Consider the following 27,570-nt stretch of genomic DNA (forward strand, 5'->3'; position numbering starts at 1 on the left):
CGAGAGGATAACTCAGAACAAATGAAGAACCCACTAGGCCACCCTTACTACCTCTGAACCGACAACACTATCAGCACAACAACGTCGGCATGAAAACACATTCTAGCGGACCAACATGTACAGTATAGTGTAAAAGCCATATTCAAACACAGCGACCAACCCACTCTGAAAAAATGCTGTGTCACAATATACCTATGATTTGCCCGACGTCTGCAGGCAATAAACGGGCAGGCACAGTGGTTCCATTGTTTGTCTTGAACCTCGTCAGCCACAGCTGATGAGTGAACAACAGACAGCGGTTGTGGGCGTTAATGGCCGGAGTGTCACGCTTGAAGCACCCATGAGCATACGGGGACGGATACTGCAACTTTAAGCAACTGATGTGTTTGCCAAAGTGCTGGCTTGTGATGAAGTCTAATGTGTTTTCCCTGCTGATTTATAGATCTGGAATCAAGCCAGCCTATGGTGAAAAAAAAACATAGGCTGAGTCAGCCCGTCGAGGCTGGTAAAGATGAGGATTTGGGACCCATTTTAAATTGAATTCACCTTCAGGACCTCTTTTTTTACCGTCACTATCAATTTGCAGCACCTCTTCATGATAACTGGGGAGGGGTCAACAGCCACACCTAGGGAGTGTATGTATCAGAGAAGTATGTTCTCTCTCCCAAGTTGATGGATTGGTTCACCATACTGTGTTTTCTGGATTAATGATTCCTTTGACACTAGCTTGAAAAAATGTTTCAGTACATTCAATTATACTTTGTAGCTTTTTTGGAGTTCTTCTTATCACCCAGTGACAAAAAAAAACATACAACAAATAAACAAAAAAAGAAAAGTGGCTTTAGCAAGGTGGAATAAGTGGTATTTTGAAGGCTTTTGTTTGTCTGATAGAGAGAGGTGGAGAGTGAGTGTGATGGAGAAAGAGTATGTGTGTGTATGTGTATGAGAGAGGTAGTGGAGAGAAAGAGCGAGAGAGAAAGAGAGAGCATCTGTGCAAAACAAAGAGGAGATTGAGTGCATTATGCCCTGTTGTGATGCATCACTTTCAGGTGAATCTCAATGGAAATGTTGTTGTTTACCGGCTTTATCTGCCCTGATTCTGTATATCCAGGGGGGAGGCTTCCATTCAGGGCTTCCTCCCCAGAGTGCCCCCAGAAACGGCGTACAATTTGTTTTGCCTTGTTGGGCACCTTGATGGGACGGCTAAACTGTTGTCCTTAAAAGGCGCCATGACAAAGAAAAGGAACAGTCCCCTGCCGTGCCTGTGTCAGGTTTAATAATGGCGGCTATGGTTTAATAATGCCACCGCAAGAGGATCACAGCGGACCATTCTCTGGCGCTCTTCCTTTAATGACAGAGCAAATATTGAGAGAGAGAGAGAGAGAGAGAGAGAGAGAGAGAATGGGATAAGAGGTAGCGTTTGATCTCTGATCTCCGGGGGGAACGTAGGTGGAACCTATGTGGAACTTTGTCCGACCAGTTACTGCTTTAATTCACTCTTATAGTACTGCAAGTTCCAGGGGTTGATTTGTTTTTTCAGGCTCCGCTTGTGTGAATGGGTTATAGCCGTTCACATGCACCAGGCAATTCTCCATCATGAAGGAAGGCGTGCATTCATTTCGAGCCATTTGGGAACTCCCACTCCGTAGATGCGTTTTTGATGCGGTCAATCATAAATGGCAACCTCTTTCGAGCCGTACAGAAGTGATCTATGACACATGGTGAACCTGTTTGCCTTCCTGTTAACTTTTTAATTTCCCAGGAATAAACTGTTTACTGTTGTTTACCCATGTTTACTCTCTGGACATATTTTCATGTTTTTCATGGGTTTCAAAGTAAAGGGTAGTAAAAGCAATAGACCCGTTTGAGAATGTGAATTTCCCACACTTGTACCGGCTGAGCAAGGCAAAGCAAGGCTTTGAAGGGATAAAAAGGAGAAACTGAATGTGAATGTGTCAAGTAGATGTGATATACACTTTCCCCGCACTCACTAGAATTCCCTACTTGCCTGTGAACAAGAAGCATAACCATCAGAGGTAGTGGTGGGCGTGCTGTGGTGATCCCAGACCCCTGCTCTGGTGACTCAGGAGCCGCTCAGAGGACAGGGGACAGAATGAAAACAACCTTCGATTGCTCGTTCGGCGCCGCCCGGGCCCCTCCAGGGGCCCGAGGCGTGGCAACACCAGAAAACGTGGGAGTGAGATTGTAAGCGGGACTATATAAAAAGTCAATGAATTTGAGTTCAATTATGGGTTGTCATGGGAAGGATGTACGGGGAGGGAACCACCGTTTTTCTGTTGAAGAAATAATCCCCTGGAGGAAAAAAATAAAATTCTCACCAGAGTGCGCCGCCCTCTCTCTCGGTGTTCTGATGGATTCTATCCCTGCTCGGTGAACGACCAAGCGTGGCTCGAACAGGGCGCTTCTTGCCAATCAAACAGAGAGCACCATATGGCTTCTATCGGGTGCTGCAGAATGCTGGCTGACCTCCGCGGGGCCTTCACACTCCACGGTCACTGCCTCGCCGTGTGTGACGGCAGCCGGCCACAGACGGCAGCCTCCTGTCGGCCTGGCAACATCCTTGTCGGGGGGGGGGGGGGGGGGGGACCTGCAATCGTCATCACACGCACACGCGCTGCCAAGGAGTCTCAGAATCGTCATCACACATCAACCACAAGCCTGCATGCCAGGGAGCCTACGCTATAGCTTAGCACTACAAGCCCTCCTCCTTCTTCTTCTTCTTCTTCTTCTTCTTCTTCTTCTTCTTCTTCTTCTTCTTCTTCTTCTTCTTCTTCTTCTTCTGATTTCGATCTTAATCCCGCGTGGAACCAGCCTGGGACCATCACGATATTCAAGGTTTGGTTTTTGAAATAAAGAAAAATTGGTCTGGCCTTGGCTCGGCAGCAATTGATTTTGAAATATGGGCGTCGGCCTTATGTTGTTAAAATAAACCACCAGCTTATCAGATCTATCGTTTTGGGTTTTTTGGGAGGTTTTCAGCGGGCTGGAGGCCAGACTGATATGCAGAGGGGAACAGAGTGGGACCTTGAGAGATCCAGATGTTCTCAAGAGGCTAGTGTGTAAACAACCCAAGGTTTACCCACAAAATATACACGGTCCATCTTGCAAGCATTTGTATTTATACATTTTAAAACATTTTAGTTGCTATTATTTTGTCGATCAATTTGATTGTTTATACATTCCTGACATTCCACTTTTCATTTTGATAAGAATGTCCTATCGTTTCTGTTTGATTTGTAAGATTCTGTAAATCTTTACTGCCGTCACAACTGGGCTAATCTTATGATTTAAATAAATAGAGAGCTGTGGAGACCTGGCTGAAGTAAGAGGTTAAGCCTCAGCAGGCTATTTAGCCCCAGTGGGCTTTTATCAGCTCTTAAAGTGGTCATTTTTTGTATAATAGGAACTGAACATTTCTTAAGAGGAGGAATATGCAAATCTCTTGTAAAAGCAGAAGAGGATTATGGGATTTAAAAAATATGCATTTACAAATGTCAAATCTTGTCTTACAGGATGAAGATCTCGGGCTCTGAGTGTACATATTAATATTAGGCTGCATTTTAGTCCCCTGAACCCATTGGAAAAAGACTAAAGTGTGAATATGCGTGTGTATTCAGTGATTGGTTCTCACAATAGATCCCATGCCATATCGGATCAGAAGCCCAGTGCCCAACCGACCCGAAAAACTCCCCCTTGTTGTTACGTAAGTCCACACCACACATAGTCAGTAGCATCTGTGGCCTCCGCTCCTCTGAGTTACACACCACACACGGACAACCTGCACGGATGCCAAAGAAAACATGCCCACACATATGGAGAGAGAGAGAGGGGAGGGGAGAGAGAGAGAGAGAAAGAGAGAGAGAGAGAGAGAGAGAGAGAGAGAGAGAGAGAGGAGGGGAGAGAGAGAGAGAGAGAGAGAGAGAGAGAGAGAGAGAGAGAGAGAGAGGGATACCAAGAGGGAGATACCAAGGGGAAAAAAGAGAGAGAGAGCGAGAGAAAGAGAGAGAGCTTGTCTCTCTGTCTCTCTAACCGTGTAATAACATTATGGGGTCTATGCCCTGTGGAGGTCTTTGAATACAGGCCAGGACAACACCTCTGGAATTGTAGATTCACAATCCCAATGCAGTGATGAATTCATGAGCACTCAATTATTCATACCGGTTAAGGCTTTAAGGGTTAAACAAACATGAGTTGAGGATTAGGCATTATGCACATGAGCGGAAGCGAGTCAGACTGGAATAGGACCCATCAAAGCATCACGAATGAAGACCAGAGAATAAATAATGGACAAATCGGCCAGTATTTAAACAGATACAATATATTGTAGTGTAGGGGGTGTGTAGGGCTGAGCCCCCCAAACCACAGGGGAAGGTCCCCCCTTTACTCTTCTTTGGCGACTTGAATGTGTCAGACTGGGGACCCAATGTCTCTCGTCTCTAATTATTGTACATGAAGCATCACATCCCAATGACACATCATTGGAATGTTGGATATTTTGTTAGTAGTCCATTCTTTTGGTTTGTGGAGGATCGCAAAACCCAAAAATGGAGAGAGAGCAGGCGTTTTATTAAAGGTCCCATGGCATGCTACTTTATGGATGCTTTAATATAGATATTAGTTGGGCCCCTAACACAGCATTTGAAGACATTCCCGAAATTCAGCCGTGGTGCAGAATTACAGCCACTATGAGGCAGTCGCACATTGAGCTTTCCCCAAACGCGCCGTTTCGGTGTCTGTAGCTTTAATGCAAATGAGGAGGAGGGAGGTGGGTCAAGGAGGAGGGTGGGGGTGTGGCCCTGAGCAGCTTGCAGCCACGGTACCATGCGCTCTGTTTACAGTGGATGTATCACAAAAATATATATTACCACGGCCAAAAGCTGTGTGCGCCTCCAGACGATATATTAAATCTCAAACGACTGTGTCAGGTTCTCCGACGTCTCTGGTTCTTCCACGTCCACATCAATCTGAAGTAGACTGAACCACGACATGGAGGAGGAAGGGATTGTTGCCCGCAATTTCCTCCCGCCGGAGCCTCGCTGCCGAGGGACCAGCACCTCGGCAGCGGGCAGTGGGAAGCGGGGCTCAAGCGGGAGACAATCGCGGGAGACAATTGCGGGCAACATCCCTTTCTCCACCATGTCGTGGTCCATGTACTTCAGGGAGTCAAAGCCAAAGTTCCTTTCCCCCAATTCCTTCTCAACCATGGCTGAGATAACTCCAACTACAGTCTTGTTGTGGAAATACCAGAGATGTCAAAGAACCGACGTGTTATGCGCAGTGGCAGTTCTAGACACATTTTACTAGGGGGACCAAGGAGGGGCCAGTGTTTAACTAGAGGGGCACAAAAAAAAGGCAAAAAATTATATTTAAAGATTATAAATTATATTTTACTATAAAATCATCAAACATTTGATTTGTACAAGAGCTTATAACTTCACCAGTAGTGTATTTTTCTGTCAAACTATCTTAAATTGATTGAGCTTATGCCCTAATTCATCAAAATCATATAAACATTTGTTTTGAACAAACGTGCAAGAGAGGTAGGGCCATAAAAAAAAAATACAATACAGGTTACCACATACAGTCTGTCAATGTGAAAAATGTACAACAAACAATGTGCCATTTCCTATTTATTTGATCAGCTTCAGTGTAGAGAAACTGTCTAAAGAGCTAAAAGGAAACTTCCCTGTTCTACTGTTCTTTCATCATTTAATGATAGCTGCTTTTAGAAGAAAAAAAATGTAGGGGCTTGCATTCGATTTCATTGCATAACCATCCCTCCCTACTTAACACAGGCAGATAGCCTACTACTCTTTACTCAAATGTATTTGTTATCCCAATGCAGCAGCCAAAACGGATGAATTATGTGGTTAACATCACAACATTGTATAGTCTAGACCTAGCATGGATACTGACATTTGGATACTCGTTTCTGCTTCGATGAGTTTGCTTAGATATGATTAAGTGTCTAAATATCTCATGACCAGACATGTACTACCCTAATTTCACCATCAGTATGAGGAACTACATTACCACGGTTATGTGCAAGAACAGAAAGTCAATGAAATAGTTTTGCTTAGCTTCGACTCTTGCAACAGGAGAACTCTTGGTTGTCACTAAGCTCTCATTTACCGAGCAGCAGCAGCACGTTGTTTGGGTGCGCCGCTCTAATTTACCTGTGTAGAATGAGGCGTCGCATTAGTTCTGTAAAATCAGCAAAATCATAATTGTTTTATTGGTCAGGACAGGGGGGTCACAGACATGTCTACAGGGGCACTGGCCCCCGTGTAGAACCGCCATGCGCTCGCACGGTCATAGCTTATTGTCTCATTGGCGGGCCAAATTCTCTGGGCGGGCAAGGCAGAGAAAGGGGAGGTAACTTGGCCCCTTATGACGACATATGGGACCACATTCCAAATCAGCCCACCTGAGCTTCCATTTTTTCAAAGGCGAGCAGGATACCTAGTGCTCGTTTTATACCGAACACAAGTTTTAGCCACTGAAGGACGATAGGCAGGCTAGGGGAACTCATATAAATGTTAGAAAACCTCATTAAGTGAGATTTTCATACCATGGGACTTTTATCTTCTTCTTGGTGGATAAGGTCAATCAATTAATCTATCTTTAAAGAAAAGGCCAATCAATGAACCTATCTTTAAAGAAAAGACAATTAAATCGATACAATGTCAATGTTAAATTATGTTGATTCTAAGACGTTGAGATTGTGATTTCCTAATTTTAGATTGCAATACCTTGTTATACATTTCCAACACAATGTAGATAAGCATAGCAGAAATATGGCAGACACGGTCCTTGGTATTTCCATTGGTTGTTTGCTGCTCTTGGGTGTTGAGACGGGCTACAACAGCAGGAATAAAATATCTAACGATTAGAAAGCATGAAGGAGGGTAGGTGAGAGGCACAAGTACCATGACGTACCAAGTGTAGGAAGTGTGATTTTATAGCTCCTATGCGCCACCGGACTTCAACGGGACGGTCCTGCGCATTTGTTTTTGAATGGTCGCCACTCGCCAGCAAGACGCACCAAAGAACACGATCTACCAAGATAGATGCCAGAGATAACTTGCTGATACGCATGTATGAAGCCATTTCCATGTGTATGGACAGCGCTCGGAGCACAAAGCGAATAACACTCGACTCACTTGTACGCATGCAGCTCTGGAGCGCGCTCCTTCGCCCTGAGCATAGAGTTGGCTTCTTCGTTAACGAAACCAAATCTATATTAGGCCTACATAACAGCTGGGACCGGAGACATCAATGCGAAGACAGACCGAAGCGCACCTCTGTTGGATGGATGGACCCCGCGCGTAAGCATGGCTCTGTGTGAAGCGGGGGGAGTTGGCGGTCGCAGCAGCACACCACAGAAGGGGGATAGCGCACCATAGCCGCAGGAGAACGGCACCTGCTTCCATGAAGAGCAATTGTATTTATACACAATTGTATTTCTGGCGTGCAATTTGGTTGAATATTCTCCGAAATATTCCAACGTGGTAGGCTACCCAATGGATTCCTATAGTTTAACTTTGGCGACATCCCCAAACGAACATGGATTGCAGCGCTGCAGCCTAGGTTTGGTGTTGTGAATTCAGAACTGAGTGCGAAACGATTGCCTGGTCGGCTTTTTTTGTGTGTGGAATCAATTTGTTTCCCATCAAGGCCAGTATCATCCGTGAACATGCCCGAGCCATTCTCCCCAGCCCAGTTGCTCTACATCGGAATGGAGGTGGCTATCGCAGTCACTTCTGTTGTGGGGAACGTGATGGTGGTGTGGGCGGTGAAAATTAATAGATCGTTGCGAGATACCACGTTTTGCTTTATCGTGTCTCTGGCTCTGGCGGACATCGCGGTGGGCGCCCTCGTTATACCTTTAGCTATAACCATCAGCATCGGACTCCAAACCCACTTTTACAGCTGCTTGCTCGTGGCGTGCACGGTGCTCGTGCTCACCCAAAGTTCAATCCTTGCCCTCCTGGCCATAGCGGTCGACCGCTACCTCAGGGTCAAGATCCCAACCAGGTAAACATATCTATGTATACTGTCAGTAGGTCACAACTTTCATTCACCCTAATGACCCTGATAGCCCATGCACTCCGGTATATTAACTACACATAAGTACAGCGTTTCTGGATAATAAGGAATTTCCCCCTAATCGTTTGTGATTGGAGGGGGGCAGGTCGTTAAAATAATGTTGGTGCTGAGGCTGACGACTATGACTGCGTGATGGTTGTGCTTGTGGAGAGGATGGTGTTGGTAAGTCATGGTGACTCTGAGAAGTTGAATGTCCTAGTATGTGTTCCCTGGCACAGATGTTCTCAAGGGTGTCATCTGTCTGTGTGGTAGGGGCCCACAGGGGCACCATGTAAGTTACATGGTGATCTGATCCCCTCTACATTGCTGACGGGGCAGCACACCAGAGCATGGGTCAATCAAAATAATTTAGTTGGCAGAGAAAATGTCCATCTTTGGTAATGTATTTAGAAAGTGTGCCTCTGCACTAAATATGGTCATTCATTGAGAGCAAAGTGTTTTTATTTTGTATTCAAATGAAGTGACACGGTGAGAGGAGAGCAGAGGAACCAGCTGAGAGAGCTGGGAGTGAGGCAGGTAACAGAAGATAGGCATTGTATTTGCATGCTGACATCAATAGTAATTTGCCATTCAAAAATCTATATTGAGGAAATACTTTGGGATCAAATTGTTAGGCTATACATGCTGCAGCATTTGTCTGTTTGGATATCTGAGGATTACATTTTTTCTTCAATGTAAAATGTGCAAAATTGTCATTTACAACCCATCAATGAATTTACAACCCATCTGCTTATGCTGCCAATCCTTGTTATTCTCTTTGTTTTGGATAAACGTACTCATGTCAGGGAATGATTATTCACATTTCTTATATTAATAGAGTGGTAATCAACCTAGAGTGTGCAATTTCCAGCCATTTTCAATAATATCTGCATATTAACACACAGTGTCTCCCATTCCCTCCTCTCTCTCACTCACTCTCTCTCTCGCAAATTAGTACAAAGGTCTTGACACGCGAGCCTTGTGCAGTGGCGATTCGTCATTTGTCCTGCTTGATAAGATATTGGCATGGATCGTTCACCCCCAGCATGTGTTCCTGGTTTCAACAGTGTGTGTTTACTGGTTTCACAGCCCTCCCATGCAGTGTGCCCAGTGTGGGTCTCCTTGAACCAGTCCTGTGTGGTGCACATCACAGTGTCACCAATGTTCCCCCTCTCAGCGGTCCTGTGGCTCATTATTAGAATAATTGTGTTGTGCTACTTCAGAATCAGGGCCTTTCATAAGACTGTAATGTCTAATCATTGTTTTAATCAAGTAGTTATTAGATGCAAAGGCTAAACAGATATGTTAAACCTATAAGTACTGAGCATCAGCAATCTAAAAACACATCCTGTTATTCTACCCTGTGGTTAACCTCAAATTGGTTGAGGACCCAGTTGGACTGCATACCCTTTGCATCATCCCCTAGCCATCAGTCATCAGCTCTCTTTATATGGTGAAGTAGACCATTGCCATTTTCACCTCGCACGGCCTCTGCCCACACTGAAGGCTGCTGTTCCACGGTGACCCCGCAAGACGACCTGTAAGACCAGGGTTAGCAATGGAAAGGCCAGAGAGCCGACAGGAAACTCTGCTTAACGCCTGCTGCTGCCTGTGTGTTCGCCTCTGCTTGATTCATCGGCGTGAAGTCGTGGGAGTTGGTGGGAGATGTGTAGACGCTCTGTATCATGGTCTGTAGCATGATCAGAGGCTTGAGGCTGTCAAGGGATCTGAGGTTATCAAGATACTAAGATGTGCTTTAGTTTGAGTTTTTTGACGGAGCATGCAGGGAAGCAATTTTCTCTTCAAGATGAATCTATGAGGAACAATGCCACGTCTGCATTATATCATCATATCATTATCATATCACGAGATATGCATCAGCATCTTGTCCATTGTGCAAATTTCGTATGCAAAGTGATAATAGCGAGTAGAGAGCAATGAGTTTATCTCATTACCAAACATAATGGGCAAAATCTTCTAATTAAAATGCAGATTTATATTTCATGATATGAAAAATGTTGTTTTTTGCAAACGATAAAATGAGTGAAGAACGTGAGGATCATTCTCGATAAGGATTTTCCTTGTAGTGGTAATATTAGAAGGATGCCCAGTGCGATGCACGACTGAGCCTCTGCCTTGTCCTGTCATCCACGCAGCTACCGCAGGGTGGTGACCCCTCGGCGCGCCGGCCTGGCCGTGGTCCTCTGCTGGACGGTGGCCTTCATCGTGGGCCTGACGCCCATGCTGGGCTGGAACAACCTCTCGGGCCTCCGGGAGAACGGCTCCATCAGCCCCGACCTGGTCATCACCTGCCAGTTCGAGAACGTCATCAGCATGGACTACATGGTCTACTTCAACTTCTTCGGCTGGGTCCTGCCCCCGCTGCTGCTCATGCTGGTCATCTACGCCGAGATCTTCTACATGATCCACAAGCACCTGAACAAGAAGAAGGGCGCCGGCGGCCACTCGGACCCCCACAAGTACTACGACAAGGAGCTCAACCTAGCCAAGTCGCTGGCCCTGGTGCTCTTCCTCTTCGCCGTCAGCTGGCTGCCGCTCCACATCCTCAACTGCATCACGCTGTTCTGCCCACACTGCCAGACGCCGATGTTCCTCCTCTACATCGCCATCCTCCTCACGCACGGCAACTCCGCCGTCAACCCCATCGTCTACGCCTTCCGCATCAAGAAGTTCCGCACCGCCTTCCAGAAGATCTGGGAGCAGTACTTCTGCTGCAAGGACGTGTCGGCGCTGGAGATGCAGGCCAGCGAGAGGAAAGAGATGCCGGAGCCAGACCCGAGGCAGGCGGCCGCGCCCCCGGCACCGCTCCTGCTCAAGGACATGCCAAACAATGGTCCCCCGAAACCGCAGTCGCCAACCTCTGGACACCCGCTGGAGCTGGGCCCTAAGCAAGCACTGTCCATACTGGAGCAGAACTCTGTGTAAGGTGGCCAACAGGGATCCCGGTTGGGTGATGATGGGTTACTTGGATGCCCTCTCACGCTGGATGTATTCCCGTGAGGGGAAGGAGTTGGTCCAACCTCCAAAATGCTTGGATGCTAAATAGTCACAGACTACGAGCATGACATTGGCGCCTAGCAGTTTAACAAAATATGAATTGTGTATCTACACTCAGGCGGAATGTGTGTGTTAGTGTGTTTGACGGTACAAACGAGTGGAAGACAAGAAGGGACATTGTTATTGGAGCAGGAGTGCAACAACTATGGCAATGAGGGTATACATTAACTTGCCATAATGCACCTCTCTTTGACGATAAGGTGTCCATTTTAGACTTCGGACATTTGTTATCTTTATCTACAAGGTTTTTTCTTCTATATATAATGTCAACTCGTCCATGTGGCCATTACATAGTGTGCAATGTATATGAATGTTATTGTTCTGTATCCGGTTTCGAGATCGTATCAACACAAGATGATGGGATTTGCAATGGGGATTGCAACCTATTGTAGTGGTTATAGACAAGATCTGTCTTGCTACACAAATGTGAGTGCTGGTTTGAACTGTCAATCGCTGAAGAAATATGAATGTAACAATCATGTAACTTCTAATACTGTAGCAAAAGACTGTTTCTGTGGTGTGCTGTGAGCATCCTCCTCGCATCCTTCAGGGGCCCCAGGGGCCTTGTGGGCCCTACCTGGCGGACGGTGGACCACCCTTGGAAGAGACAATTGGGACAAAGAGATGTGCTGACAATGGGACTTTGGAATCCCTCTTCTATTATTATTATCTGGGGGTTTGAGTCGACCGTTTACCAGTAGCTGGGTTCAGGGGCAGAGCGGACAACTGTGAGGTATGGACAATGGACATACAATGTTCTCTCAGAGGCTGTGTCTGTGCATAAGTTCTGTGTAAAGAGGGAGGGATCAAAGCTACGCTTCTGAAAAATTTTGCACTAAATGTTTACAGATGTACCAACGTACAAAAAGAACTGTGCATGTGCAAAACACACGCACAAAGCACTCAGACACATACACATTGACACACACACACACACACACACACACACACACACACACACACACACACACACATACATGCACAGTGTGCACATACACATGTTCACAGAAGCACCACCATAATTCAGTGTGAATTGCAAATTGTTATCTGAGGGAGCTTGCAATTTCCTCTGTCATCCTGAGTAGGACATTTTTCTGGGAAACAAAAGAGGCATCCATAGCCTCGATGCTTAGTTTTCTGGTGTACTCATTTTCAAGAATAGTTGATATTGTGACCATCTTTACAACAGTGCTTTATCATCAATGTACAGAACGTAAAGCGTGTGTCATCAGACAGAGACATTTACCTTTTATTTTGTACTTGCAAAGCAGGATGTAAAGTTTCATTCTGTGGTTTTGACACTAGTGAGAGCGTCAACACAGATGTTTTCGCAAACTAAGTAACAATCCCTGAGGCCAGTTTTAGCCGCCCTTGACAACTGTGTTGTCAATGCTTTTCTGTGGAGTTACACTGAACAAAGAAGCCCTAATGCTGAGATGATATCGATTTTACAAGAATCTTTCATGCAAGTCACACTGTATGTATCTTGACGGGCTCATTAAGTATTTAGGCCGATTGTCCTGTACATAGCACACTTGAGGGTAAAAGTGAATGAATAAAGATAAAATGAAAAGATTTTTTTCCCTCCAGAGTACCAAGAGTGCTTTACTACTTAATGCATTGCATGTATGTGCCATTTGTTTCTGCCCTTTCCAGCTCAATTGACTTGGTTTCCCTTCCCATGGTTAGGTCTGATATCTTGCTTGGATTGATTCTGTCTTCTAAATGACACACAAGATGCTATTTAAAGGTCTGATGTTCAATAATACGTGACAGTGTGCGAAATCAACCAGTTCGAAATTAAGCGCATTGACCGGAAGATACATAAGTATGCATCATTTGAGCAGCGGAGGTTAATACTTAACAGTGCATGAGGCAAAATGCAACAAGGGATAGCTTCCAGCATCATTTCCATGAAAAGACCTCATGAAAATGTTGTTGTGCAAACTGCAATACAATGCAAATGAACAAACACAAACTTGCCTTCGCTTTTCTTATAGTGAACAAAGGGACAATTTGATTTCTCTCCATCTGTATTTCCATGCATACCCTGGGAGTCGGCTGATGAATGCTATGCTACGCTCCTAGCTTCATTCAAATCCTCAAACCACAAAGCTTGCGTAAGGCTAAGCAATCCCAACTGTATTGTTGCCTGCACATTGGCCTCAGCAGATCCCTAGAATCCCTATTACTGTTCCTACCTTGGGTCTGGGCAGCATAGTGTGTGTTTCTAAGATAAAACTGCTTGTGTCTCCTCTCTGACAGCCCATGTCTCCCTTTAGGATATACATTCTGTTGAATAGTTACAGGACGCCAGAAGTTTCTGGACAAACTGTACTGAGTATAAAGTGCTAACTCCTCTCCTCCTCCTCCTCTCTCTCGTTATCTCTGTTTCTTTCTGTGAGTGTGTGTGTGTGTGTGTGTGTGTGTGTGTGTGTGTGTGTGTGTGTGTGTGTGTCTGTTTGTGTGTCTCTCTCTCTCTCTCTCTCTCTCTCTCTCTCTCTCTCTCTCTCTACTAGGGGACTGGATATCGAATAGCCTGTCATCATTGCAATCTTTTTAGTCTCATCTTTCAGATGTTGCCACCCTTGAATCAATACCACAGGAAACACACCAGACATATTGTACCTTAATATCATGCAAGGCCACCCAAATGGCCTATTCAAATCAATTATCCCGGTCTGATAGCCCAGATTTGTTTACATGAAAAAAAGTTAGCATTTCATGTGTGAATGTTATTTTTATCAAATGGTTGCTTGCCAGTCGACCTTGATTTCCGGGCAAAACAGGGGTATGTGTTTAGGGAGTGAGTTCAGATAAGAACTCACTCTAGAGTTAAGACGATCTAGAGCCAACTTCAATGTGTTTATCTCAAGGTGAGCGGTCGAGGTGACCCTTCCAGACGCGACCCCCCCCCGAGGACTCCACGACCTTGGGGGTGATAGCGCATCCCGGAGGGGGCTTTGCCAGTGGAAGGGGTCTCCGCCCAACATTTAACATTCACATCGTGCAGCGCAGGTACGTTCTCTGGCTTAGACCCATCCGTCTCTGAGATGAATCGGCCCGCGAGTTGACTGAACAATCTAGGAATACATTATAGCGATATGCTGTTTTTTATAAAGGATTTCAAAGAATCTCATCTGACGAGACTTAAAGTGTGGCCTATTTGCTGGACGTGTCCACCTGATCTAAACATCTTAAGTACCCCTTTGTTTTTTCTCCTTCCTCTCGGTTGAATCGTTGGCTCTCACCACTTGTCAATGCCGCCGTGCTGTTCACAAAGGCATGCCTCCGCCTGGTCAGGCTTAGGGGGGGAGAGATGGATATTTATGCCCCGCTGAAGGGCTTCTGGCATTAAAAATGGACGAGTGGTCTCATCTACCTGCCGGACCACAGGTCATGAATAGCCAAGCGGACAGGGCTCCAGGTAACACTGCTTGGGGGGGTTTGGGTGGCTGGTTGACTGGGGGGCCGGAGGGCAGTGTCAGATGGCGTGACATGACAACACTGACTGTAGGGGAGGGCAATAAAACACACACAAACACAAAGATGTCAACAATATAGCAGAACAGAACAACACGACGACGAAACAATACAAACAAACAATGACCCATTTATAAACACAACCACTTCAATACAATACAGTCATATGAAAATGAACCATCATAATAATATATTTGGAAACATACTAAAAGTAGATGCAACAATAAACTACATCAACACAAAAAACAAATCTACACGATACAACAATACAATATACAATGAACAATGACGTTGCAGATCAATTCTGTGAAAAAAAACACCTTCATGAAATCCAAAACAATTTTTTCTTCTTTTGTTTACTGTCAGATTTTCCAAAATGGTTATTTTCTGTCCTACACGCAGCATGAAGTGTCGTTGTGATTCACTGTTGGCTCTAAAATAGATGATGAGGATAATTTAAGTCAATTGTAGTTTTTTGTTTTCCTGTACGAGCACGCGAGCCCGCCCGTACACACACACACACACACACACACACACACACACACACACACACACACACATTAATTATTAACAGAACATGACTTTGAAAATAAGGTCAGCCTCGATATTACATTTTCAGGCATCAGCATGGAATTATGGCCACAAACTGCCAAGTAGTGTGTCACATGTAAATCTACATTGGTTTTGGTTTGTAAAGAAATTGTTTATTGAAGATAATTACAAATGAATAAGAAATTAGAAAAGCGGCCTTGTAGAAGTAGTTTACAATTGCAGATTTAGCTTCATTGATGGTGTTGAATCAGTTTCTGCTTTAAATTTTGGAAAATGTCGTTTTTCTTTGTCTGACTTGGCTGAAGCTCGTAGCGTTAGTGACAGACCGCCCCCTGCTGGGAAGCCATGTGTTTGCATGGGTTTGCATGGTTTGATGAGAGAGAGAGAGAAAGAGAGAGAGAGAGAGAGAGAGAGAGAGAGAGAGAGAGAGAGAGAGAGAGAGAGAGAGAGAGAGAGAGAGAGAACCCCAGGTGCTCCACTGTCTCCCTCATTAACTTCTCTCACAGGTCCTGATGACAAGATTATCGCACACTATATTGCTATTGTCTTTTCATTGCCGCCCAAAAAGCCCTGCTTAGCTCCTCAAATAAAATGCATTAATATTCAGAGAGGTACATCAATTACATCACCAAAATTGGTTAAGAATATCAAGGTAAGGTAAGTTCTAGATTAGGTGCCTTGTCTACACTTAGAGCCTTGAAATCCTGTTTTCTTTTGAAACTCCTTGAACTTGGCTTTAACTTTCCCCCCCACCATTGGTTTTGCAGTTAAAACAAGTGCAGTGGGCTGTTTGAACTGAGGCCTGTGGTTTTATTAGAGATATCCAGCTTCCTAGGTTTCTAGTTTAGTGTGGTCCTCGGGTCGTTTAACACCCTGTAGTTGTAGATTGGAGCAGCTAACAGACTTTAGCTCTGGTACAGCGCTGAAGGATATTATATATCAGGGCAGGTCAAGTTTACAAGAAAATCTAAAGGTAAGTTGTGTCTCATCCAAGTGCTGCTGGTCCAGCAGTGCTTTCAAAACATGATTCCATCGAAAAACAACTGCGACCAAATCAACCAACGTGTGACCACAGATGATGACAATGCTAAGGCACGGGGCAAGCAGTTTGGTGGGCATTCCAGGAAAATCATAGTGTTCCCGCTAATGACCCATGGGGCTGGCAGATGCCTCCGACCTGTTGGTTGCACGCAGGCAGCGCCTATTATTGCACTAGATTGCATAAACTGTATTGTGTGTGTTTGTGTGTGTGTGTGTGTGTGTGTGTAATAAGATGTAATAATCCAATAAACTATGGTCACATAAATACAAGCATTTTTTGTTTAGTCTGGTACTTACTTTAGCATGGCAAGTGTTTCCTGTTATGAAAATTTTAAATGTTAGACATTTACAATTTTCAATCATAGAGACATGTTCTTTGAATATAAATAAGGCTCCAGAGTTCATCAAAAAGCATCAGAATATAACTTGTTACACATAAAAAGGATCCTCTCCCAAGGTTAATCCCCACCCCCCAAGTGACCTCACTCCCTAAAAGCAACCCTTCACAACGGTACACACTAGCCATGCGTCCCTGTGGTTTAGGCATTACGCATGCATTTGTTACTGCATACAAAGATGTGAATGAGTCTCCTGCATCAACATACCAGACCATGCTGAGCCTGACTAACGTCCCCAGCTTCCCACTATCAGCAGTCTGTCCTTAAAGGGAAGGGGGAATTTCCCATCTTTCTTCCCCCTTTTTTCTCCACTCCTGGATCCATTTTTAAAGTCTCGAGTGACACACAGGCACATACACATTATTATACATTATCTCTGCTATCCATCCCTGCTATGCTGCCGTTCTACTCGGGCCTGCAAGTCTGTTGTCCCGAGGCTAAGATTGCAAGATTAGTGTCCAATGCGCTGTTCTATATTTTCCTTGTGCTCATTTGCTTAACACAAAACAGATTTATGTCGATGTTTTAAGACAGCACTTTAAATAGGATTTCTTAAAATAAGCCATGAAGGCGTTGTTTCAACCATACATCAACAGTTAACGTTTCAATAATATTGTTGACTGCAGCATGATCAGTCCGCCCGGTCACTCCCTTTTTCTCGACTCCGACAGAGGGTTTGGGTTGACCCATAAACCTAACCACTGTTGCCTGGTAGACATTAGCCTTTAACTGCATTAGTGGGAGGCAGCTTTCCATAAAGCCCCTACAGCCACACACATCTGTAGCCAGCAAGTCCATGCCACGGTCCCTGGCCTACCATCGGAGGCCAAGGCCCTCAGCAGTTGTAGTCTTGATGTGTCCCACAGTGGAATCCACCCCTTCTTTGGTTCAGATAAAACGTTTGCGTAATCTCATTTTGAGGAACCTCCACCATCAACCACCATAATTTCAAGACATTTATTACGGTTAAGGATCTACTGTGAGGCAAGCAACGTAACCGGTTCTCAGGCTCAGCTTGTGCCAAACACTCCTGGTTATCTGTCACATCCTGTTTGATTCATTAGAGTCACAGAGTTTGCTCACCTATTGGGATCGAATTATGGAAGTGAGTTATTCAATGTGACGCACTACATTGGTCCTCAACTACATTGGCTGCTTAGACAGCAAGCATATTGATGAGATGGAGCCTGAGTGCTGACTCTGATGTTTTTGGGCTTGAGCTCTCAGTAGTATTACCTTACTGGTCATATAGGGTTGAATGGGATATTGGCACTATTTAAATGAATTAAAATATGTATAAATACTTACTGCTGTGGTACCTGATATCAATTATATATGTGTTGTATGTCTGTAAGTCGGTCAGCCGGTCTGCTGAAACAAACAAGGAAACTAACAACAGGCTAGGTCTTATATGACTCATGGTCTCAAACATCTAAAAGAGGCTTATCTGATAAAGGAAACAGCCAGCCCTGTCTGCTGTTCTGGGCCAGCATGATTCAGTGCTGTAGTCCTCGACTTTATTTACATTTAATCATTCTCCCAGGACTCATTGCTGTGTGTGAGTGTATGTGTGTGTGTGTATGTTTGTTATGTGTTTGTGCATGCGTGCGTGCGTGTGCGTGTGCGTGTGCGTGTGTGTGTGTGTGTGTGTGTGTGCTTTAATACAAGTATATTAGGAGTTCTTTCAAATAGAAGCAAATGGAAAACATCAACAAATCTTAAATTATGCTTGAAAGATGAGTTAAAAATACTTATCTCATTCAAGGGAGTTTGGAAATGCGCTCTCAGCAGAGCTGAGCAGGGAAAAGTACCGTGACACACTTCAGAGTAGCATGGCCACAACGTCACAATGTCAACACAGCACTGTGGTGGGCGTCTGAGGAGTGGAGCTGGACAGAAACCATACCAGACAGGAAGTGATTTTGGTCACTTAAATGACACCCGAGAAACACTGTAGTTTATATTGCAGTTTGAAACCAAACAGGGCTTGTCACTATCACAATTGGTAGTAAAATAGAGATGTTGAATTATAAATATAATTCACTGTTGTGTTTCTTCAGTGCTCTCTTACGTACTCTCTTCCCTAAACAAATAGGAAGGCGGTGGCGTCTGCAAAGGCTAGACCCCACATGCCAACGTTTCCTAACCTAATCCTACACATTCCATCTATGTTTACTATTGACATGAAGGGCCGACTGCTCAACCATCATGTTTTCCACTCATTCACTTGTGACGTAGTCTGGCTGCCTGCTGTGTACCAACAGACTCATGCATGGAGATCCAGGCTAAATTGGGAAGCGAAGCCCAACAACAATAATGTTAATATTTTAAGCATTCAGTGCGGACGTGTTTGTTTGCAAGAAGTGGCAGAACCAAATGAAATATGGTGTGTGTTGACATTCATGGAGCCATGTTCATTAAGCCTTTGACGCCATGTAAAATCAGTGGCAGATGTTTTCAAAGCAGGCCTGGGGATGCTCCGGGGAGTCACACAGAGGCAGAAATAACCTTGTGATTGTGTCTCTATGAGCGTGAAAACTTCATGAGATGAGAGACAGTGTGTGCCGGGGATTCTGTTTGAAGTTGGCCCAAGATGCTCATGCAGTGTAAAAAAAATCTGGCAAGTGAACTGCAATAACACCAGAATATTCAGGCTATCATAAAAAAAGATTAACAGTTCTTGGTCAAATTACATGAATGTATAAGTCTCAACATACTTGTTAAGACATTTCTGAAGAACCAAACAATCTGATGTAATTTATACCTGCATAAAAGCACATGAAATATAAATGAAAACATTGCTCAGACAGCATTAAAAAACAATTTCCTAAATATAAACTTAAATGAAGATGAATAACTCCATTAAGGTTACTGCTGTTGAGCTTCGCTGGTAAAATATACAATAATGTTCATAAAATGTGTTTTTAAGAGGGATTCAATGGTTTTAATTTCCTTCTTTTAAATGCCCTTGTAACCGTATGAGAACCGTACTTCTTTTATAGTATATCCTTGACAACACCCTTGAATTTGCCCTTGAATCATCTTGAGAGGATGGGAGCTTGGGGTTGAATATAAATTAAACGTATCTGCGTTTTTGGGAATTATTCATTCAAAGTTATATTGTTCATTTAATCATTAATATATGATTCAGGCCATTTATTAATTGGTCCCTTCTCCATTACATTGACAAGTAACATCAAATAACATCCAACCAGCATGTTTGATCCATGCTGGTTGGATCCAACCAGCATGTTTTTTGTCTATTGTAAATGTTTAACATAATACCTTTAAACAAATGTAAAGTTTGAGTTACATCTGCAAATTATTTCTTTCATGTTGTGGTTGGTTTTCATGTTTTATGTTTGACTTCATCATGAGATGTGACTGGGAAGGCCTATTCCATCATGATGATTCATAGTGACAATACAATGATAAGTTTGGTCATTTGTGTGGTAACCTAGTGAGTCACATCGGAATGACGGATCCAAACATAATAACTGCATCACTTATCCACAACAATTGTGCACACACACGTAATTACTAAAACTGTTAATTTAGCAAAGCTAATAGGCCTATATTAGCGTCATCAAATATTAAACTTTTAAATGTGTTTTGAAAGTATAGAAAGAAGAAAGAAACATGGCCTCTATGTAAAATATACCTCACATTCAAGGTCACTCGCGTGCATGCAGACAGAAATGGTTGTGCAAGTGATAATGATAGTAATAGTCATAATACACATACAAATAGTCCAATAGGAGATGCAATCCAATGAAGTATTTAATGTGTTTTCTCAACAAGTCGAAAGAAAACATTAGAGTTGAACTTGGGATATTCACGCAAGAGGAAGTCAGCAAGATCCCCTTTAAAGGCAAAATACAACAACATATATAGTCTTAGATGAATGACCAAATAAGGCCAGATGCAAGCTCTTGCAACTGGTCATTTGGTCGTTGTGGGAAAGGTGGTGTGAAAATTGCATTCGTCTCGACATAGAATAGCAATGACGTAACATTTATTTCCTGTACATGTAGATACAAATATCGCAATCTATTTACTAGCACTTTATTGCTCTATTAATTTGTGTTTCAAATATATGTGAATTTGACATGCATGGGTCTTATGAACCAAAAAATGCATTAATACCTACAAAAAAGTGTCGGGTTCTACACAATCATAAGGGTGTTATCATGTTCGTATATTTGAGACCATACAAACGCCCTTTTATAATTTGTAGGTCCAATTTGTCAACTTATTTTTCAAAATCATATTTATTAATTGAACTTGTTGTAGACATGGTGATACTAGATGTTTTCTTCCTAAAACTGTCATGACCTGTTCATAAGAAGAGTTCTTATCCAGTAAACATTTATAAAATAAAACATGCCTCTCCATGAGCAATGCAATGATCTGTTTCCCAGCAGGAGTGATACCTTACAAAAGCCCCACAGCCAGCATCTGTCTGTACCTCAGGTGTTATCATGAACCTCAAGGCAAGCTTACCTTTATTCAAACTCTAAAGCATTGACACATGTAGTATCAATACAGCAGTTTGATACATACAACGCTTAACAGGGATTTTAACTTAACCATTGCATGTGTAAATACTGTTGCCAGTTTAAAGTGAACCATTTGTTTTAGTGACTGTAATTAGATTAACCACTTACTAACAATCCACCCCCTTTAAATTTTAACAAAAAGAGAACAAAACAATCACAATTCATTGGGCTCTTGTGAAAGGCTAAATTGGGACGGTTTGGAAGTTCCCCACTCCAGTGTATCAATCTACGTTTCTAAAGGGGAGGTCTGAGGTTGGGTGTAAGAGGGGCTGAGGTCTAGTGACTAAGACTCTATGGTGCATAAATACAGCAGTGCTGCGCTAGGAGTGCACAAAGGAGAACAACACTCACCACTCGTCAAAACAAAGGAGAGAAGCCAACACATTGAGATAGTTTACTCTGCTTGGTGTTTTTGTTTTTAGTGGATCTGCTCCTCTTTGCCTGAGTTCTTTCCAGCCACAGCTCAAATTGTTTTGACCTCAACATGAGGTCCACTGCGATAGCGTTGCTGGTTATGGGGATGTGCACAATGGAGACGTTGAGCCTTCCGGTCAAGTCTGTGTTTGTCACCTTCCCGGGAGATGTCATCAAAAACATGACTGACATGGAGATGGCAGATGTAAGTAGCAAATGGCATGATCACTTGGTTAAAGAGTAGCCTTTACCCCCAAAAAAGCATCGGCCATCGAGGTGGCGAAGCCTTGAAATTAGATGAACAAAGCTAATCGATGTCAAAACAGATATTTCATATGCAGTGAGCTCTCCCTGTACTAATTTGCGTGTGTCTTTGTGTTCAACCACCAGAAATACCTGAAGAGGTTTGGCTACATGGAGTCTCTGCAGCGCAGCGGCTTCCAGTCCATCGTGTCCACATCCAAAGCTCTGAAGACCCTGCAGAGGCAGATGGGTCTGGAGGAGACCGGACGTCTGGACAAGACCACGCTGGACACCATGAAACGCCCCCGCTGTGGGGTCCCAGACATTCGCAGCTACAAGACCTTCGACGGAGACCTCAAATGGGACCACAACGACGTCACCTACAGGTGGGAGGAAAAGGGACAGGAAGTGAACAGTTAGGATTGCAGAAAGGGAGTTTTAAGTAACCATGGTGATGCTTCAATACTTCTGCCATGCGGTGCCGTGGATTACATAACAGTATCCAGATACATTTGTATGCACCATCGTCCCACATAGCCATTGCCTATGAGTGATGTTAATGAATACATGGCCGTCTCCTCTTTAGGATCCTGAACTACTCCCCTGATATGGCACCCTCCGTGACCGACGACGCCTTCGCCAGGGCCTTCAGGGTGTGGAGTGACGTGACTCCTCTCACCTTTACCCGTCTATTTGACGGCACCGCCGATATCATGATATCCTTCGGGAAAGCCAGTAGGTCAAATCTCTTTCAATCCTTACCATGATGAATTCTGAATATTTGAAAATGAGTTGTTCTGATGTACTATTTTAATACTATTGTCTATGCTAGATCATGGGGACCCGTATCCATTTGACGGAAAGGACGGCCTCTTGGCCCACGCCTACCCCCCCGGCGAAGGGATCCAGGGTGACGCCCACTTTGACGATGATGAGTTCTGGACCCTAGGCCAAGGGACAGGTAGGAACACGAAGGCCTTTATTACACCATGAGGGGACCGACTTCCACATCCCCTGCAGTATTTAACCGAACACCTCCCCCTAGTGGTCACTTCATTAATGGCAATAAAATGTAGCTATTTATTTTCTGTTTTCCCTCTTTCCCACACAAGTTGTGAAGACGTTGCACGGTAATGCAGAGGGAGCTTTGTGCCACTTCCCGTTCACCTTCCTCGGAAAGTCATACAGCAGCTGTACCACGGACGGACGCTCCGACAACCTGCCATGGTGTTCCACTACAGCCGACTTTGGAACGGACGAGAAGTTTGGCTTCTGCCCCAGTGAACGTAAGATCAACAATTTATATTAAGGGCCATGACACGGCGTCTTAAAAGTGAAACTTTCTGGGGCATGGGGGCCCCAGAAAGATCATTCCCCATCCGTTCCTGTTCATCGATAATCATTCCCCATCCGTTCCTGTTTACTCCTGGCAGTTTTGTACACGTTCGGAGGCAACAGCGATGACCGCCCATGCGTATTTCCCTTCGTATTTCTTGGGGAGACGTACGACAGTTGCACCACGGAGGGCCGTAATGACGGCTACCGCTGGTGTTCCACCACTGACAACTTTGACAACGACAAGAAATTTGGATTTTGCCCGAGTCGTGGTGAGTAGCTAACCTTTGCCTGGTGTATGATCGATGAATTACTGCCCGCACAGCACATTGGCTTTTTCCTCTTCTACTTTTTTTTAAAATTTACAATTGAATTTCTTTGCTCCACCAGAAGCGGCTGTGATCGGCGGAAATTCAGAGGGCGAGTCTTGTCGCTTCCCCTTCCAGTTCCAGGGGAATTCGTACGACTCCTGCACTAGCGAGGGACGCAATGACGGAAAGCTATGGTGTGCCACCACTGATAACTTTGACACCGACACCAAATGGGGATTCTGTCCTGACCAAGGTGAGCAAAATAAAAAGACTATTAATGCACCACTGAGTCTTCTTCTTATACAATGACAGATTGAATGTTTAATGATGATTTCTTAAGTTTAAGTGGCTCTTTTTTGCCCCCAGGGTACAGTCTGTTCCTGGTAGCAGCCCACGAGTTTGGACATGCCCTTGGCCTGGACCACTCCAACGTCAGAGACGCACTTATGTTTCCCATGTACAGCTTCATTGAGAACTTTTCCCTAAATGAGGACGACGTTGAAGGCATTCAGTATCTCTACGGTAAGCCCACTTGCTTAAAATATAAAAAATCATTCAGTATAGTTGTCAATAAAAAAATGCATATTCGATGACAAGCAAACATTATCCTCCAATTCTGAAATTGTATTTCCCCAGGACCTAAAACCGGCCCGGACCCCGAAACCCCGGGTCCCATCACAACGACCACCAGACCAACAACAACCACCACCACACCGACACCTGTAGATCCAGACAATGATGTCTGCCAGGTCACGACCTTTGACGCAATCACTGAGATTGGGAATGTGCTGCACTTCTTCAAGGATGGGTAGGTCAATAAGCAATGTACCTGTCTGTCTACGTTCAGGAAAGAAAACATACATTGGAAATTGCGGGGCCTTTGTTCTAACTTTTAATAATAATATATTTTCTCCATCAGATATTACTGGAAAAAAACCAACAGCGATAAGGCTAAGGGTCCATTTGCTATTTCTGAGGGGTGGCCGGCCCTGCCAGCTAAGATTGACTCTGCCTTTGAGGACCCGGAAACCAAAAAGATGTACTTCTTTGCAGGTGAGCGATCTTCCCTCAGTTTGCTAATGAAACATATAAATCAATTGCGGTAATATTTAATTATTCAGCAGCCACCTTTATCTTATCTCAATCAAAGTGAACAAAGATACATTGCACAGAGGAGCAAGTAGGGGTTAAGCATTTTGTTCAAGGTTGCCCACAGAGGTAGGCTGCGGACATTGAGGATCAGACCAAGCACCTTATGGCTGGGATTCTAACCCTAGTAGCCACTACACTATCCTGCCCCCTGCATTAACATAAACCCTTCCAATTGTGTTCAAAGGAACTCAGTTCTGGGTCTACACTGGCAAGAAGGTACTTGGACCCCGCAGCATCGAGAAGCTGGGCCTGCCGAGCACTGTTCAGATGGTGGATGGATCCGTGCAGAGAAAGGGGGGCAAAGTCCTGCTCTTCAACGGGGAGAACTACTGGAGGTGAGATTCGCTGGGCACTGAACCTTTATGCTTAGGTGCAAGCATGGTGGTTGAAGAAAAGCTGTAAACATAACGAAAACAGGCAAACCTCTGATAGATGGATGGATGAATAAGAACTTTATCAATCCTTGCACTTGTACTTCCAGCAGCAGCAAACGCCAACAATTTTATAAATGTGCAAAAGTACAAAATGCTAAAAATGTATATGCTGGGAAACAATATACAAGAAGAATGGTATACAAGCCAATATTTACATGTAGGAATTTGTTTTATCAACAATTTGCTTTGCCTGTATTAAACAATAATGGTCATTATATTGTATTTCATGCTACCAGGCTTGATGTGAAGACTCTCAAAATGGACAGAGGGTATCCTCGGACAACTGATACGGTCTTCGGCGGAGTTCCCAGTGATGTCCACGATGTATTCCTGCACAAAGGTAAACATCTGAATAGTTTTACCCGTTATTTGAACTATTATAAAAATTCATAGTACTTTAAAAAGTTTTCTACATCTTACATGTCAATCTGAATCTCCTTCAACTCTAGGTCACATTTACTTCTGCCGTGATCGCTTCTACTGGCGTATGAATTCTCGTCGCCAGGTCAACCGTGTTGGCTACATCAAGTATGATCTCCTCCAGTGTTCAGACGCCTCCAGCCTGCAGGCCTGAGAAGCCCACTTGAAGAACACTTGTGACAACATGCAATAAAAATAACATTTAGTTATAATTTGTTGGCAGTTCCTTTTGAACTGTGAACAGTCACATGCAATGCAAAATTGTTAACTGCCATTTTTGGGGTCCTGAGTCCCACGCAATCACTACCGCAGCACCACGCTGTTTAGTTGAATGGCTCAGATGAAGGTACTTTAAGTGTGAGACTGTTGTGGCATCACTCTTCATTTGTGAACAGGTTATGGATGGGAACATAACTGTTCTCTCCAAAACAGAATCTGCATCAGATCAGAATAAGGTTTTATGTCTGACAGGCTCAGACTGTTTCAGTATTTAATTTTTAAGCAATAGATAGGCCCAATGTTTATTTGTTTTTTATAATTTGTGTATTTTGGCTTGAGGCCAGTTATTTGCACTGGGTGGCATTGCATGTCTCCATCACTGAAATAATTTATAAAATGAGATATTTTGTGTTGTATTGTATTTAAGTTGACATTTAATTCCAATAAATATACAACTAAATATTTTCAGAGTCCAGACTGAATTCTTAATTAACGCACAAATCATTATTAATGCACATAATCATTATATTAGGGACACCATGATTTTCTTTTCTTTTTTACCATGACGAGATTAATGTCGAAATGTCCACTTAAATCTCAGAATTTCTAAAATATAGTTGAAATACCATGAAATATCATTTCGAGATAAAACTCGACATTTCGAGAATTAAGTCAACATGAGAATAAAGTTGAAATATCAAAAAGACGAGCATGATTTTGACATGACCATTTCAATCCCTCTGTCAGCGCGCAGTCGCTCCAGGCATCCACCCAAGCGAGCAGTGGATGAAACAAAGTAGTCTTTTAAAGGCCAAATCCGGTGTAAAATGGATCTGGGATATGTTTAGTATGATAACGAGTTGGGATGTTTGTTTGGGAGCAAAAAGGCGAATGTATACGCATTCTTAAATTGGCTGTTTTAAGCCGATTCTACCAAAACGCTATGAACATGGAATGACGGGGGCATGTGTTTTGGAAAAAATGAAATCGTTATTTTAAACCACTTAAAAGGCTAGAAGTAGCCGACACTTCTTTGGTAGTATAGTATTGTAACGTTCACCTTTCGTGGTGCAGCATCGAATAAACAGTCGATGTCCGGCTTGCAATCCTGCTCTTTACTTAGTAATCCAAAGTTTATCTCTGATCACCGTTGGCCGTGACCACTCGTACCTTAAGCCGTAACACAGTACTCACTACAACAAAACGCCCCTTCCGGACCCTCCCTCACGTTGTCCACCCCGACCCCCCCCGACCCCCCCACTAATAACATTAGTGCATAACACATGAGAACATTTGTATTGCTGCTGAACGCATAACCAAAGAACCACATCAACCCAGCTCGTTACAGTATTTAAGACTCGATAAATAGATTGACGAACACAGATTATGCCATCCGTCAACAACACGCAAGCTCTGCGTTCGCCAATCTACTTATCGAGTCTTAAAAACAAGATGGCGTCGACGGGTGAACTACTGATGGTATTGTGTGTATAAAATGTCCTTTTAAATAAAAATCTGTACATTTACAAAGTTATCAATGTCTGGTTTTATATTTTAAGACCCTTATTATACTACCAAAGAAGGGTCGGGCTACTTCTAGCCTTTTAATTGATTTAAAATAGCGATTTAGTTTAGTTTTTAACACATGCCCCCATCGTTCCAAGTTCATAGCGTTTTGGTAGAATCGGCTAAAAACAGCCAATTTAAGAATGCTTATACAAGCGCCTTTTTACTCCCAAACGAACATCCCAACTTGCTATCATATTAAACATATCCCAGATCCATTTTACACCGGATTTGTCCTTTAATTTTGGGTCATTGT

General features: G+C 43.7%; 2 protein-coding genes across 2 annotated transcripts; both read left to right on the plus strand.

The window, feature by feature from the left end:
* The first annotated feature begins 7,504 nt into the window (after nucleotides 1–7,504).
* On the plus strand, nucleotides 7,505–11,512 carry adora1b (adenosine A1 receptor b). The gene is made up of 2 exons (XM_079740703.1): nucleotides 7,505–8,058; nucleotides 10,266–11,512. Exons 1-2 carry the CDS (start codon nucleotides 7,718–7,720, stop codon nucleotides 11,053–11,055), a joined length of 1,131 nt encoding a protein of 376 aa, XP_079596829.1. The 5' UTR covers nucleotides 7,505–7,717; the 3' UTR covers nucleotides 11,056–11,512.
* Nucleotides 11,513–21,566: 10,054 nt separating this feature from the next.
* Nucleotides 21,567–26,185, plus strand: LOC307078935 (matrix metalloproteinase-9-like). Its single transcript, XM_079740972.1, has 13 exons — nucleotides 21,567–21,839; nucleotides 22,025–22,263; nucleotides 22,464–22,612; nucleotides 22,710–22,838; nucleotides 22,990–23,163; nucleotides 23,311–23,484; nucleotides 23,603–23,776; nucleotides 23,890–24,045; nucleotides 24,160–24,331; nucleotides 24,443–24,576; nucleotides 24,860–25,010; nucleotides 25,346–25,449; nucleotides 25,559–26,185. Exons 1-13 carry the CDS (start codon nucleotides 21,705–21,707, stop codon nucleotides 25,681–25,683), a joined length of 2,016 nt encoding a protein of 671 aa, XP_079597098.1. The 5' UTR covers nucleotides 21,567–21,704; the 3' UTR covers nucleotides 25,684–26,185.
* The last annotated feature ends 1,385 nt before the right edge of the window (nucleotides 26,186–27,570 follow it).

Source organism: Pollachius pollachius (assembly GCF_949987615.1).
Source record: "Pollachius pollachius genome assembly, chromosome: 8".
Lineage (NCBI taxonomy): Eukaryota > Metazoa > Chordata > Actinopteri > Gadiformes > Gadidae > Pollachius > Pollachius pollachius.

Excerpts from the sequence above, each read along its gene's own strand:
- adora1b (XM_079740703.1), top strand. The coding sequence starts at position 7,718 with ATGCCCGAGCCATTCTCCCCAGCCCAGTTGCTCTACATCGGAATGGAG. Across the intron at positions 8,059-10,265 it reads AGGGTCAAGATCCCAACCAG|CTACCGCAGGGTGGTGACCC; the intron begins GTAAACATATCT and ends TCATCCACGCAG.
- LOC307078935 (XM_079740972.1), top strand. The coding sequence starts at position 21,705 with ATGAGGTCCACTGCGATAGCGTTGCTGGTTATGGGGATGTGCACAATG. Across the intron at positions 24,046-24,159 it reads AGGCATTCAGTATCTCTACG|GACCTAAAACCGGCCCGGAC; the intron begins GTAAGCCCACTT and ends GTATTTCCCCAG. Across the intron at positions 24,332-24,442 it reads CTGCACTTCTTCAAGGATGG|ATATTACTGGAAAAAAACCA; the intron begins GTAGGTCAATAA and ends TTTCTCCATCAG.